The sequence below is a fragment of the Balaenoptera physalus genome (genome assembly GCF_965194825.1).
Source record: "Balaenoptera physalus genome assembly, chromosome: 7".
NCBI classification, from domain to species: Eukaryota; Metazoa; Chordata; class Mammalia; order Artiodactyla; family Balaenopteridae; genus Balaenoptera; species Balaenoptera physalus.
In genome coordinates, this window is record NC_138886.1 from 7,711,820 (window position 1) to 7,727,187 (window position 15,368).

General features: G+C 52.1%; 1 protein-coding gene across 17 annotated transcripts in view; it reads right to left on the bottom strand.

Moving 5' to 3' along the window:
• The window catches only part of DNM1 (dynamin 1), a 45,235-nt gene that overhangs the window by 9,451 nt on the left and 20,416 nt on the right, over nucleotides 1-15,368 (bottom strand). For 11 of the 17 annotated variants that reach the window (XR_014265481.1, XR_014265482.1, XR_014265483.1 and 8 more), the window contains exons 11-15: nucleotides 8,560-8,646; nucleotides 5,993-6,063; nucleotides 5,769-5,820; nucleotides 5,552-5,563; nucleotides 2,714-2,827 (exon numbers count right to left, since the gene is read on the bottom strand). Coding sequence is in view for 13 of the 17 variants with exons in the window: in XM_082468335.1 (XP_082324461.1) it covers nucleotides 2,714-2,827; nucleotides 5,552-5,563; nucleotides 5,769-5,820; nucleotides 5,993-6,063; nucleotides 8,560-8,646 (336 nt within the window). In the remaining 4 variants the exon portion in view is untranslated. Of the gene's footprint in view, nucleotides 1-2,713; nucleotides 2,828-5,551; nucleotides 5,564-5,768; nucleotides 5,821-5,992; nucleotides 6,064-8,559; nucleotides 8,647-14,213; nucleotides 14,353-15,368 lie in introns of all 17 variants that reach the window. The other 6 variants (XM_082468338.1, XM_082468334.1, XM_082468328.1 and 3 more) reach the window with 3 other exon arrangements.

A 15,368-nucleotide genomic window follows, 5' to 3' on the forward strand; every position in this document is an offset into this window, starting at 1 on the left:
GTGGGGGGTGACTGTGTGGGTTTGGAGGACTCGGGGCTTGGGCATGAGCCTCGCCTCGGATCTCGGGTCGGGGGCTGGGTTTCGGAGGACCCCGCTCCCCGTCCTGGCGTCATCCTGCCCACCTCCCTCTGCCCCCCGCACCCCCCTGGCCCGTCCAGCCACATAAAGCCCTCTTTATGCCAGGCGGGTGGCCGGGAGCCCCAGAGGGCGGCTGGGGGAGGAGAGGAGGAAGTTGCACACGCGGCCAGGGAACATCTGGAAGCATTCGAGGGAGGCCCCGCCGCCACCCGCCCTGCGCTCTGCTCTGGGGTTGGACACTAGGTAGGAGCGGCCTCCTTCCCGCAGGCCGGCCCGTCCCCAGGCCCCTCCTCCCCAGCCAGAGCTCCCGCTCACCCCTGCCACGTCAAAGGAGGCAGAAGGGGAGTCAGAGCAGAGAGGGGACCCCGGGCTGGCTGGGCTGGGCTGGGGACCTTGCATCTCCAGGACGTGGGGCCGAAGCTCTCACCCGACGGACAGACATTGCAGCCTGGATGGATCAGAGGACACCTCCACTCCGTCTACCCAGTGTTTAGACTATCTGTTCAGGACTCCCAAATTGTACAGTAGTCTGCACATTGGTTAGGCTGGGCTGGGTTAGACCCTCGGCACCGCCGCTGGAGAGCTGGACCGACCCCCGCGCGCCATCCCAGAACCGGAGCCTGGAGCCGGGGCAGGGGGCTTGGGGGGCACTGGGTGGGCTGGGAGGAGGCAACAGGGGTGGGGGCGTCACCATGCTGTGGGACGGGGTGGGGCTGCTGATGGGTGGCGGAGGAAGAATGAGAAGATGGGGGGTCAGTGAGGGCTGGGGATGTGGGCGGCCGCCTGTCTGCCCAGAGGATCACCCAAGTCCCAAAGCCCAGACGGCTGGTGGCTGGGTGGAGAAGGGGGACAGATCACCCTCCGCCCAGCCCGGACCACCTCCGTGTCCCCAGCTGCTTTAGGGCAAAAAGATCCACTCACAACGCAACACACACACGCAACCTTACCTTGGCACGAACACACCTACAACTCGGAAACATACATTCCCACACTCGAATTTTAAATCACACATCCGTGTCCCAAGCACACACAAGTGCATGCACACACATGCGCGCACAGACGCACACACCCACTCACAATGGAACACCAGCCCTCCCCCATCCTTACATCCCCAATACATACAATACACATCCTCAGACGTGCCACACGCACACCCTCCCTCCTCAAGCCCACTCGCCACACATACACACAGACGCTTACACACCGGGCACGGGCACACATGCCTCAGGCACACATGGTCTGCCCCCAAACACACATGCAAACCCTCATACACTGAACACGCCCCGACGCTTATACCCCAGACACTCTCCTGTCAAACTCCCACACCCCATGTCCACAAGCCTCACATACACCCTCACCTCCCAGCACTCACTGCCCAGCCCTCCCCCACCCACACGTACACTCAACGCCGGGGTCACACACGACTCAACTCAAATGTACACACGAAGTTCCACAGAGACCAGCCCCCCGACACACACACACACATACAAGGACAGGGGCCCCGCTCAGATATACTCCCTCCTCCCCCCCAGTGTAGCCCATCGCTGGCCCCCAGCCCCAGGTCACACTGTCCCCTGGCCCTGTGCAAGGAACCTCAACACAGGAGCCCAAGGAGTGGTGGGGCACGGGCACGTCTAGGGAGGCTGCCCGGGCGGTAGAGCAGGAAGCGGTCCCCACACCCGTGCCCCGCACCGCCCCACACTCCACCCCTTCGAGGGGCCCCATGCTCTGGGAGAGGCCAGGGTTGGGGTAATGAGGTCCAGATGGCTTGGCGCCCCCACCGGTGACGACAGAGGGCCCCGCCCAAAGTGAGGAGGGGGGCCCTGCCTGGGGAGACTTGGAGGGGGCAGGGATCAAGGAGGGGGGCTTGGAGAGTGAAATCAGAGGCCACCGCCCCAGGCTCTGCTCCCCCATGGAGAGCACCTTCGCCTTCAACAGACCCCTCAGGAAGAAGGGGGTCCCTCCCCCCGACTCTTTGGCCAGCTGGAGTTCATTACCACAAGCCCCCTCCCCCCCAGCCCTCCCTGCTCTCTCTGGTCACCTCTGGAATCCAGATGTGGAAGCCAAAGAGACTTGTTCTTAAAGGAGACCAGCAGTAGGGAAGGGGGGTGGCTGGGCTTCTCTGTGCCCAGTGGGCAGGGAGGGGCTTGGGGTGGTGCCCCTGTGGGGCCCCATCGCTCCTCGCCCCTCTAGCTGGAGGCACCCTGGGCATCCCCCTCAGACTGCTGGGGGCTGGGGGGCTGGGGTGCAGGGGTTAACAGCGTGTCTGGCAGCTGGACTCGTGTGTGTCATGGGCCTGTGGAGGCCACGGAGTAGGAGGCACGCCCTGGAGCAAGAAAACAGGAAGGCTGCGGGGCTGGTGGGGTCAGGGAGGGATGCCCAGCACCCCTGCCCACCCCAGGGCGCTCAGCCCCAAGCTCCCCAGTCCTGCCAAGCCATCTTCTCCATCCAGCCTGGATAAGCCCCCAGGGTTGCCTGCCTCTGGTCCTGACCTCCCACCTCCACCCCGAGGTCTCTGATGGGATTTTAAAATACCCCTTTTGGGTGGTTCAGTCCACTCCAAGCCTGTGGTAGGGTCTCAGCCTGCCTCTGGCCACCAGCCAAACCCCTTGATGACCAGTGGCCCTTTACTTACCTCGTCATCCTTGTACCAGGACAGATTCTCGGCGGTCAGCACAAACCAATACTCCTTGGAGCCCCCCTTCATGATACCGATGTTGTTGATGGTCAGCCAGCCCTTCCGGATGACCTGGAGGGTTGGGGGGGGGGCAGGAAGTCAGTGGACAGAGGCCAGGATTCCCCATGGAAGATGGGGTAGGCAAAGAGAGACCCTCAAAAGCTCACCCCTCCCCCAGCTCTTCAAGGCCTGGCTGGTCAGAGAGGGTGGGGGCCAGACCTGCTCTGGTTTGAACCACAAGTGAACTGAGGGGAAGACAGAGGAAGGCAGAGGTCAGCTCAGGATAAAGAGCCTTCTGATAGAGCCATCTGAGTAGGGGAGTGGTGGCCTTGGTAGGGGACAAGCTCCCCACTGCTAAAAAGTGTGCAAGCAGAGTTTAGGTGGCTGATTGGGCAAGATAACTCTGAGTATCTTTCCAGGTTAACAGTCAGTTTATTCAAAGACTTTTTCTGACCTCAGGGACTTTGCACATGCTTCTGTTGACTCTGCCTAGAAAGCACTTCCTCCTGTTTGCCTGGCAAATCCTACTCATCCTCTGGGTATGAGCTCAGAAGTCACATTCTCAGGCAGGCTCTCCCCGGCCCCCCATATAAGCCAGGACCCCTATTGTAATCTTTCATCACTCCGTTAAGCTTTCTTCTATGACAATGACTGGAATTTTGAATTTGTGTGTGTGTGTGTGTATGCGTTTGATTATCTGTTGATGTCAGTCTGTCTTGCTAAATTGTGAACTCTCTCCCTCGCTGGTGTATCCCAGCACTTGGCAGAGTGCTAGGCAAACAGTAAGTGATCAGTAAATATTTGTGGCGTGAATACATGAATGCTATGATAGTAGGGTTCTAAGAGTCTTTGCCTCCAAGCCCCAGACAGGGATGGGGTGGTAGAGCACGGACGCGGGGAGGGGGGGAGGGGCTGAGCACAAATTGCCCAGGCTCCTTTTCCCCGGAGAAGCCCAGAGTAACAGGCAAAGGTCTCTTTTCACAGCAGGAAGCAGCTGTCCCTGGGACTGTCCTGAGCCACTGATGCAGATTAGGGCCTGTGGATTCTGCTCCAAGGGCAGGACCACTGACCAGACCCTGGTGGCGGGACAGACTGAGGGGACAAGGGAGCTGCTTCTGCTCCCTCCCCCAGCCCTGGCCTCCCTGGCTTCTCCCCTGAGCATCCGGAGAAGACTGAGCAGCCTGGGGCTGGCAGGAAAGCCCTCTGGGGTCAAGCCTGCTTCTAAGGCCCTCAAAGCACCCCCCCGCCCCCACTCCCAGCCCTCCTTAAACCTCTCTGGCTTCCCCGAGAACCTTGCGGAGAACCCAAGTCACACAGTGGATCACAGCTAGTAGCTGCCTTAGTCATTAACAGGGATGTGGTAGCCAAGTGCCTCATGACCACTCTCTCACTCTCCCGGTCTGGAGAGGATCCCCTCAGCATCTTGTCACTGTCTTTGGAATTGAGTCTGAATGCCACATCCTGGCCCTCCGTCTCCCCAATCTGACCAACAGACCTCTCCACCCTGCTCCTGCCCTGACTCGCAGTCTTTGTCTTCCCTTGGCCACCCCCAGCTCTGCCCTCCTCCCTGCTCACCCAAAACCCCCTTCCAGAGCCCCAGCACCAGGAACCTCCTGTTCCCCCCATTCCCACCATGCCTGGGGCTTGACTACAAGCCCAGGCTTCCAAGGGGCAGGGCCAGAGTCTGACTCCTGTCCAGGGGCCAGCACAGTACAGGCACCAGTGAGTGTTTGCTGAACTGAATTGCCCTGGGATATTGCATTCATTAGCTCCTTCATTCTATTTAGCACCTACTGTGTGCCAGGCACTGCACTGGGGGCTGAGGATTTACTGGTGAACAAGACAGACCCAGCCCTTCCCCTTATGGGGTTCAAGAGGGAAATGATATGATGCCAGTAATCACACAAACACCTAGATTATCACAAAGAAACTACAGCCTCTGGAAGAGCTCAAACTCTATGGCTGGTGGTACAACCAGGGCTGAGAAGTGATGTTTCAGCAGAGATCTGAAGGACAGAATAGGTAAGGAGCCACTGGTCTCTTGACATTTCATTCATCTCTTTACTCAACTCTCTGGTAGAGATGTCAGCTTAAAAACATTCTCTTGGGCTTCCCTGGTGGCGCAGTGGTTAAGAATCTGCCTGCCAATGCAGGGGACACGGGTTCGTGCCCTGGTCTGGGAAGATCCCACATGCCGCGGAGCAACTAAGCCCGTGAGCCACAACTACTGAGCCTGCGCATCTGGAGCCTGTGCTCCACAACGGGAGAGGCCGCGACAGTGAGAGGCCCGCGCACCGCGATGAAAAGTGGCCCCCGCTCGCCGCAACTGGAGAAAGCCCTCGCACAGAAACGAAGACCCAACACAGCCAAAAATAAATAAATAAATTAATTAATTAAAAACAAAAACAAAAACAAAAAACCCCCCAACATTCTCTCTCATCCATCCGTCCATCTATCCATCCATCAATCCATCCATCCATCCATCCAACAGATATTTAAAGAGCTCCTACTCAGTGCCAGGCCCCTGCCAGGCATTTTCACCCACCCCAGCCCACATGGTCTACCTCTGGCTGAAGTAGATGCTTAGTTCATGCGCAATGATGGACAGATTGGTGGGACTCTGTGTGTGGCTAGACCCAGCCTCTGGCCTGAGTGCATATGTGGACACCCATGTGCTGGTGTGTGCAAGCAGCTCAAGCCAAAGGCTGCCCTCTTGACCCCTGCACATCCCCACTACAAATGGGTCCCCTCCTCCCCCTCACTACACAAACCAAGAGCCCCAGTCCTGGTACTCACCAGAATCTCATCCTGCAAAGAGGTAACCATAGCAACCACGAGAAGCACCGGGAGAGAGGAGAGAGGGTTACTGATGCAGAGTGGGAGGCTTGTGGCTGGCATCTGACAGGCTCTCTGGCCCCTGTGGGACCCTTCCCCTCGGGGGAGGGGGATCTCAGAGCTTGGCGTCCATCCGGCACCCTCCATCCCTCCGGCTGGGGCACTGGAGTTCACTCACCTGGTTCCCTGAAGCCTTCTTCTTGTTCATCTGGTTGCTCCTCTGCTGAGCACTAATGAGGAGAGAAAGAAGAGTCCCAGAAACTTCTCTCAAGAGGCCCGGCTTCATTGCTACTGCTCAGTGGGCACCAGACCCAGAGGCTTAACCCAACAGGCCTGGGTCCTACACACACATACACACACAGTCACACGAGGTGTCACCTTCTCTGACCAGGGAGCACTCACTTGGCAAAGCCTATGAAGTCCTCATGGTTGGTATTCATGTAAGCCAGTTCAATATCGATGAGGAGCATGACCTTCAAGGATACACAGGTCAGCAGTAAAGTGGAAAAGATACCACAGAGTTTTAAAATGCATGAAAAGCTTGGAGAAGCATACTTGCAGCATGTATAGAGTCCATAATAAATCAATCTATAATCCACAATAAATAAATGTATCCATAATAGTATCCATAATAAACAAAGAGTTCCTATAAATCAATAAGTGGAAGATAAGAAACACAAATCAAAATAGTCAAAGAACATGAATGGGTAACCCATAGAAGAAATGCATACAACCAATAAGGATATGTAAAAAATGCTCCCTCTCATTAATAAAGAAATGTGAGTTAAAATGAGACCCCTTTTTAACCTAGCAAATTAATAATAAATATTGATAATGACCAGTGTGGGCACAACTGTGGGAAGACAGATTCTCTCACATACCATTGGTGGAACTGTAAATTAGTATCACCTTCTTGGAGGGCAGTTTGGCAATATCTGACAACATTAAAATGCATATATTCACTTCTAGAACTATATCTCACAGATAAGCTCCTTGAATGAGCAAAGATACATGTACCAGGGTGTTCAGTCTGGTGTGGTTTGTAGCAGAGAAAAACTGGGAACAAGCCAACGGCTATCAGAAGGTGAAATAGATTATGGTATCCTCGAAACTAAAAGGCACTCTACAGCTGTTCAGAAGAATGAGGATAACTTCTAGATTCTGGCATGGGAAGATCCCCTTTGCAAATAATTAAGAGTGATGGGATTTGTAACCAAATTGTGATGGGGGTGACATTCCTGACGCTCAGTGCCGGGTTCAGACCCAGGCCCTGCTGCTTCCTGTGAGTTTGTCCTCACCGAGCTTCAAATTCCACAAATGAAGGGTTTCAGCCTCACAGGAGTGGTGAAGACACAGTGAGAGGAGGAAGGTCATGGGTCTGACCTGTAATAGGTGCTCAACAGATGTTAGCTACAATTATCTTCAGAGAAAAAAAGGCAAGACACACCACAGGATTGTGATTCTTTAAGAGTAAGAGGAAATCTGGAATCTGTATGTGCCTAGGGAAAATGTCTGGAAGGAGACACACCAAACTTTTAATAATGGTTCTTTTATGGGAGACTGGGGGTGGGGAAGAGTGAATGGAGGAACACTTACTCATAATTTAATGACTTCTATACTGATTGAATATTTTATTGAGTATTTATCATTTTGTCATTAAAAAGAGACCAGTGAGGATTTAGAAACACAACATGGGCAACAAAAATGTGAGTGATTAGGGACAGCACCACTGTGGAGAAGGGGTGTATGAGGATGGAAGCTAGGAATTGGGAGTCAGAGGTGGGTATAGACAGAAGATGACAGGGAGATGGCCAAGGAAAAAGGACTCACCTGTGAACTTTGTGAGAGCCATGAGGGAGCCTGCTCACCTCTGCTCCTCCCAGCTCAGAGGAGCATTCAGGGAATATGCTTCTTATTGAATGAATGAATGAATGAATGAATATTTGATAAATGACTACATAAAAGGAAGGGAGGGCGCCTATGAGGGGTGTATGGTGACCCAGAGAAACAGCAAAGAGAGAGAGAGAGGCCCAAAGTGAGATGACCAGAGTATAGATAGTTGAGAAGCAGATGGTGGGATTGTAAAATGGAGCAGCTTCTCTAGAAAACTGTATGGCAGGTCCTCAAAAAATTAAACATAGAATTACCATATGATCCAGCAATTCCATTTCTGGAAATATACCCTAAAGATTTAAAAGCAAGCTCTCAAAGAGATATTTGTGCACCTGTGCTCATAGCAGCATTATTCACAATAGCCAAAAAGTGGAAACAAACAGATAAACAAAATGTGGTCTATTCATACAATGGAATATTATTCAGCCTTAAAAAGGAAAGATATTCTGACACATGCTACAACATGGATGAAGCTTGCAAACATTATGCTAAGTGAAGTTAGCCAGAAACAGAAGGACAAATGTTGCATGCTTCCACTTATATGAGGTACCTAGAGTCATCAACTTCATAGAAACAGAAAGGAGAATGGTGGTTGCCAGGGGCTGGAAGGAAGGGGGAATGGGAGTCATTTTTGTTTGTTTGTTTTTGGCCGCACTGTGTGACATGTGGGATCTTCGTTCCCCAACCAGGGATTGAACCCGCACCCCCTGCATTGGGATCGTGGAGTCTTAACCACTGGACCGCCAGGGAAGTCCCTAGGAGTCACGGTTTAAGGGGGACAGAGTTTCATTTTAGGAAGATGAAAAGTTCTGAAGATGGATGGTGGTGATGGTTGCACAGCAGTCTGAATGTACATAATACCACTGAACTGCACAATTTAAAGTGGTTAAAACAGTAAAATTTATGTTATGTATATATTTTCTCACAACAAAAAAGAGCAAGAGAGAAGCAGAAAGTTAATACAAGGAGAGGAAGTATAAGAGAGACTGAGACAGAAAAGACAAAGTGGGAAGAAGGAGGTGAGCCCAAGGACAGGAGTGAAAGGTGAGGGAAGAGGGGGCGGTGCGTGGGCTCACCTGCTCCTTGGTGCGACCCTCGCGCTCCCGGATGTGGGTGGTCACGATGCGCTCCATCTCCTCCCGCAGCCGGGGGTACTGCTGGAGCTGGGGAGGGGGGGAGGGGAGAGAGCCACGTACACTGGGGGCACGGGTAGGGGGCACCCAAACCCCACCAGAATCCAGGGGCGTGGGGTGGGAGGGACACGCAGAATGCCCCACACCTGGGGGCCCAGGAAGCTGATGGCACCAAGCCACAGCCACCCCTTTCCCCCAACTGTGGGTTCCAAATGGCAAGTCAAGGGTCTTCCCAGTCCCGGGCCCTCTTCACTAGCCTACCTGGGCAACTTCATGGGCCCGGCAGTTCCCATGAGCACAAATGCCTTGGGAATCGGCCTGCTCCTCGGCTGCCATCTTGGTGGCAGCCATATTGGAAACAGACCTATTCGATTGAGGCCTTTGTTTGGGGCGCTGTTAGCGCCCCAAACTTTCACTGATCCTCAGGGCTACCCCTTGCCTCCTCAAAGGCTTGGAGGCACAGTCAGGTGGGGAAACAGGCAGGTAACAGCCTGCAGATTACGATCCAGGGAGAATCTGGGGAGGGCAGGGCCCGAGGTGCCAGGTGGCCTCCTGAGTCAGGCTGGGGACAGGCAATGCTCCTTGTCAGAGCTGGAGGAGGGGAGCAGGGGAAAACCAGCAGTCACACAAAGGACATGCAGGAGGCACAGGCATGCGAGGGCGTTGGGGGGTGGGGTGGGCATGCGGAGCGGGAGTGCCAGCGGCATGAGCAGTACCCTGCGGGGGCCCTCTTGGTAGCGTCCACCCGGCTTTGCCTCCCTCTGCATGCCCTGTCCTGGCACCACTACCCCGACACATCTGCCTGGCTCAGAGCTGGCCGGCCAGCCTGTCTCTACCCCACTCCTTTGGGGGTAGAAGCTCAGCAGCACCCTTCTACCCACCCCCCCCCTCAGTTTTTATCAACTGAGGCCAAAGGGGAAGTTGCTCCAAACCCTTCCCCCCTGCCTGTGAACTCTGCCTTCAGCTCAGCCAGGCTCTGGACAAAACCCGGGTTGACTCCTCCTTCAGGACTCTGTTGAATAGCGTGTCTTCCAGAAAGCCTACTGTGACCACCTCCATGTGCCCCATCCCTCTCCACCCCCCTTCCCTCCCCAAACTGGACTGTAATTGCCCTGAAGGTAGGGCCCAGGGCTGGGCACACTGCCAGTGCCCAAAGAGGGCATGTTGAAAGAATGAGGGAATGAATGAAGGATGGAAGTCTTTGCCCTCCTTGCCAGGGTGAGCAGACATGGGCTCCTCTGCCCTCTGGCTCATGAACCGGCAGCTCCTTGGAGAGAGGGACTCGCTGAGCTGCTGATGGTGGGAGTCTACACAAGGGGACCTCCTCCTCTGCCATGGAGGGGCCCAGGCTGGGCAAAGCTAGACCCACACCTTGTCCCTCTTCCCATCCTGGGTCAGGCCCCGCAGGTGGATCCCCCTATGTGGGAAGAGAGCTGGAGGTTAGCGTGCCTGGGTCACAAGTAGTGATTCTGAGGGCAAGAGGGAGGCCAAGGGGATGGGGTGGGGGTGGGGTGGGGGGCATCAGGAGAGGCAGGAGGGTGGGGGTGGGGTGGGGGGCATCAAGAGAGGCAGGAGGGTGGGGGAGAAAGCAGCGCCCTGGATGCCAGCCCAGGAGAGGCAGACTTGAGAGATGCCACATCCTCCCCACTCCCCCCCGACTGTTCCATGGCTCTGCCAAGGGTGTGGCTCATGTGGCCAAGCTCAGGGGACCTGGGAGAGAGGCAGCCTGAGAGCCGGGGCTTAGAAACAGCACTGGCTGGAGGGGCCCAGTGGACCCTGCTGCCCCGAGAGGCTCAGGGATGGGTCATCACTCCTCACAGTCCCCGAGTTGGGGCGGATTTGGGACCGAGTCATGGCCACCAGAAAAGCCTCCTCTGAGATGGTCCCAAGTGCTCCCTCCCTGGGTGGCATTGCGGGAGGGGCAAGGAGGGAGGAGGAGGGAGCAATTTGCCAAAGAGCGTGACCAGTTCTCCCACTAACGGCCTGGATATTACATTTGTCAAGTTTTCCATGTGTCACAAATGACAGGACAGCCTCAGCCCCTTTGGGAAGTTCTGTTCCCTTTGAGCATCTTTTTCCATTCTGGCTGCCTCTGCGCATTTCCAGAACTTTCAGCCAGTTTTTAAAATGGAACTTTTCTCTCTCAGGTCTTGGCTAAGTGGGGCAGTCAGCCTGGAGCCCACTGTTTAGTGGTCAGGAATGCAGGCCCTGGAGCCACCATGGCTCTGGGTTCAAAGCCAGCCCCCTACCCTGCTGACTTTCCTTGGAAAAGTGCTTGGACCCCTCTGAGCCTCAGTTTCTCCATGTGTGAAATGAGGTAATAATGGCACCTTCCCTCTTAGGGTTGTTGAGAGGACTGAGCAGCACACCCTGTGCTGGACATTAAACTCCAGATTTCATCCAGAGATGAAACTCTAATCCCAGCAGGGCTAGGAATAATCAGCAGGAGTGGCTTGCTAAATTTAGAAGATTTGGGGAGGGAAAAAAAAAGAGGAAGATGGGTGAATTTTGCTATGTAAACAAAAAACTACTATGCATTAAATCAATTAAAAGGCAATTTTTTTTAGAAATAATTTATAAGCTTTCCTTTCTAAAGTTTTTGTTGATCAATTTTTCTCCTTACAAAAATTTACCGACTCACTGTAAGAAATCTGAATATGACTAAAGTTTGTGAAGTAGAAATGAAAAAATTCCTGTGTTCTTTGCCTTCTTAAAATAATGGTTAGTAACTATGCCTTTGGAATTGTATCACTTATGTAGATTATTATATTATATTATATATTTTATATATTTATCATTTATATATATTACTTTCCCCCCCCAAATTCTACACGTTCGTCTCTGAAACCTGCTTTTCCCCCCACGGTACATTGTGGAAGGACATGTGAATGGAAATAAATATCCTTTGCCCTTTTAACAACTATAGTCTTTCATTGTCTGTGTGATACCATAGTCAATCCCCTCTTGATGGACATCTGGGTTGTTTCCAAAATATTACCATTTACCCTAATTAGTGCTTTTTTGGAAGGCAATTCAGCAAAGTGTTCCACAGTTTTTAAATGTTTATATCTAGTAATCAGTCTTCTAGGAATCTATCCTAAGGAAATAATCCTAGAGAAAGAAAAATAAAATTCTTTATACACAAAGATGTTCATTGCCAGGGTATTTATAATATTGAAAAACTAGAGACTGTTTCAGTGTTCACCAATAGGAAAATGGTTAAGTAAACTATGATAAATCTATTCAATAGAATATTATGCAATCATTAAAAATGTTCACATAGGGACTTCCGTGGTGGGGCAGTGGTTAAGAATCCACCTGCCAATGCAGGGGACACAGGTTTGAGCCCTGGTCCTGGAAGATCCCACATGCCGCGGAGCAACTAAGCCCATGCGCCACAACTACTGAGCCTGCGCTCTAGAGCCGGTGAGCCACAACTACTGAGCCCACGCACTGCAACTACTGAAGCCCGCATGCCTAGAGCCCGTGCTCCGCAACAAGAGAAGCCACTGCAATGAGAAGCCCGCGCACCGCAACGAAGAGTAGCCTCTGCTCGCTGCAACTAGAGAAAGCCTGCGCACAGCAACGAAGACCCAACGCAGCCAAAAATTAAATAAATAAATAAATAAAATTTATTTAAAAAAATGTTCACATCGACTATGTAATAACACCCACCAAAATGTATGTTATTAAGAGAAAAAGCAGGATACTAATATATTCACAGTGTAAATACCTAACAAAGTAAATAAACCTATGTACAGAAAAAAACAGTTTGGAGGAATAAATTGGTGAAAACTCTTTGGCGAGCAAATCTTGCAGAAGTTACCAAAACTGTGAATGCTCACATCCATTGACTAGGCAATTCTATACTAGAAATTTGCTCTAAAGAAATGACAGGATAAGTACTACAAATATATTTATAAGGCTATTCACTGCAGCACTGTTTGTAAAAGAAAAACCAAAAAAAGGTGGAAACAACCTAAATGTCTGTCAATAGGATATTGAATATATAAATCATGTCATATTTCTACAGTGGAATACAGTTCAGCTGTTCAAGGGCATGATCTTTACGTAGCTACTACAAGGATTCCACTCCGCATTGCTCAGTAAAAAAGAAGAGTTCACCGATCAGTGTGGTCAGTGTGATCCCTTTTAGGTTAAAACCGGTGTATATTTGTAATTAGTTAGGAAGGGTCTACTGCTAGCACACCCTAGTCCTTATCTCTAGGGCTGTGAGCTTATAGGGACTTTTGCTTTCTCTGTGCAGTTTGAATATTTTGATAACAATCATGTATGATCAGAACAAAATCAATACCGATAATTTCCTTTTTTTAAAAAAGGAGTGTATTTGCAGGAAATGTACAAAAATCTCAGTGTGGCTCTTGGAAAGGGAGTGTTGTTGCCTCCTTTTCACTCTTGGGCATTTTCCAAATTTTCTCTAATTGAGAATGTATCCCTTTCACAATGAAAACCCAAAGTTTTAAAAAATTTAGATATATTTTGTGTTCTTTTGTAAAGAGATTTGAGGTAGCTTAAAATAAACTCGGTATTTTTTAGTTTAGCAAAAGTTAAGATTGCGTTGCTTAGTATTCGTGATGCAGTGGGACCGTGATTTAGATGTCATGATATATACTATGCAATGGAGAGTCCAGCCCAGATTTGATTCCACCTGGATCAGGCACTGAGTGGATGCTAATTTGCTTAATCTATCCCCGTTTGGCACAGAAGTGAGCAAAAGTGAGATAGGATTGTGTAAGGGGCGCACAGGACTAATTAGATATGAGCCACGAAAACCGCGATACTTATTTAAAACATGAAGTTAAGGCAGATGTTCCCCCACCTCTCAGTGTAGGGAGTTTTTTCAAATACAAGTGAGGCTGGACTCATGCAGGCCCCTGGGAAGAACTGCTTTAGACGATCTGGCGAAAAGTCCCCAAAATGCCCCAAAGTAGACAAATAGGAAAAAGCCATCTAAAAGGTCACGGATGACTCAAAAGAGGCTGACCCTGTCAAACATGTATGGATTACAGTAAAGTGAGTAACCCAATATGCTTTTAGGCAAATTGGTTTTGAGGGACTGGGATAGCTCCCCTGCCCCAGGAGGCCCTGATCCCAGATCTCTTCCCTCAGCCTCCCTAGATCTGAATCCCACTCTGCTGTTCCTTTTCTGAGACTCAGTTTTGTCATCTGCAAAATGGGGATAAGACTACTCACTGCTTAGGGTTGTTAAAAGGATTAAGTCAGATAACAAGAGCAGGCACTTAGCCTAGTGCTTGGCACACAGTAGGTGCTCGATAAACAGCGGCCACCTCCTTATCATCATCACCATCAAAGCGGCCATTGAGGATGCTTGGGTTAGAGCAAAGTCTTCTGGCAGAGGTGGGGGCCTGAAGGAATCATGAGTACAGTAGACCCAGGGTTAGAAGCTGGCATGAGACCCTGGGGCCAGGAATCACCCGGGCCGGCCTGGGCGTCTGGGTCCACCTGGGTGGCTGAGAGGCTGCCAGCCTTGCTCAGCAGTTGGTTCTTGCCCACGGGAGGCCCTGGCCATGAGGAAGGGGTGGCCAGGCCCAGCCCCTCCCGGGCGGCCATCATACCTTTTCGCTACACTTTCTGATGGTGGCCGTGAGCTCACTGACTACCATATCCACACACTTGATACTGGGCTCTTTAAGCTTCTGCACCTGCTTTTTCACTGTGGCTTCAAAAGCGAGGTCAGGTGTGAAGAGGCCTGTCCTGCACCCGGGGAGGAGGAGGGGAATGGGAGGAGGAGCAGCCGGGGGTGGGCGGGCGAGGAGAAGGAGGGGAGTGAAAGCCAAGCAGGGCCAGGGTCCGGGGTGGAGGATGGCACGGACATGAGGGAAGAGAGAGAGACACCGACACAGAGAAAGAGAGAGAGAAGAGAAGACAATGTGAGCGTGGGACCTGGCCCTCCTGCCGCCACCTGGATTGGCACCTCCCAGGTGCTGCCAAGCAACCCCCAGGGCTCTGAGGGCATGGGAGGGGTCTGAGGGACCAAGCCCCTGCCCCATCCAAGGGCACTTACTGAGTTCATATTCTCTCCCCAGGGCTTGCCTCCCTCCTCTCCCCCACTCTTCAGCTACACTGAGCCTGCCCTCTCTCTCTTTTCCTATGCCGTCTTTGTCCTTTTCCTATGCCGTCCTGCTGAGGAGCTGACCCAGGCCAGTACCCCAATCACCCACATTCTGTTCGATTCTAGGTTTCCCAGAACCTCCTGTATTCGCTTCATCCCGACTCCAAAGCCCAGCACCATTCCCTATTCTCCACCAAGGTTGTTGCATTCAGCCTGCTGCCCAGGCTGTGCACTGCACAACTCCAGGGGGCTCCATTTCCATAGACTATGGGGCAGATGATGCCTCCTGGAGTTGCTGTGTAGCTGCCTGATCGCCATTCTCCAGCTCCCTGCTCTACTCCTGCCCTTCCCTTTCTCCTCAAGGGGCATCCTTTGCCTCTCCTCCTAAGGAGTCTGGAGGAGCTCAGTTTGGAAAGACAGAGAGAGAGAAGAGGAAAGACAGAAAGAGTGGAGATGGTGATAGAGAGGGGCCAGGGCAGCAGTGGGGAGGGGAAAGGAAGGGAGTCTGGGGGTGGAATCAAACGAGCACTGGACTTGGAGTCCAAAGCCTTGGCTCCAAGTAACAGCTCTGCCACCTCCTAGCTCATATGACCTCGGGCAAGTCACTTGATCTCCCGAGCCTCAGTTTTCCTGCTGTGAAATGGGTGCCATCCTCCCT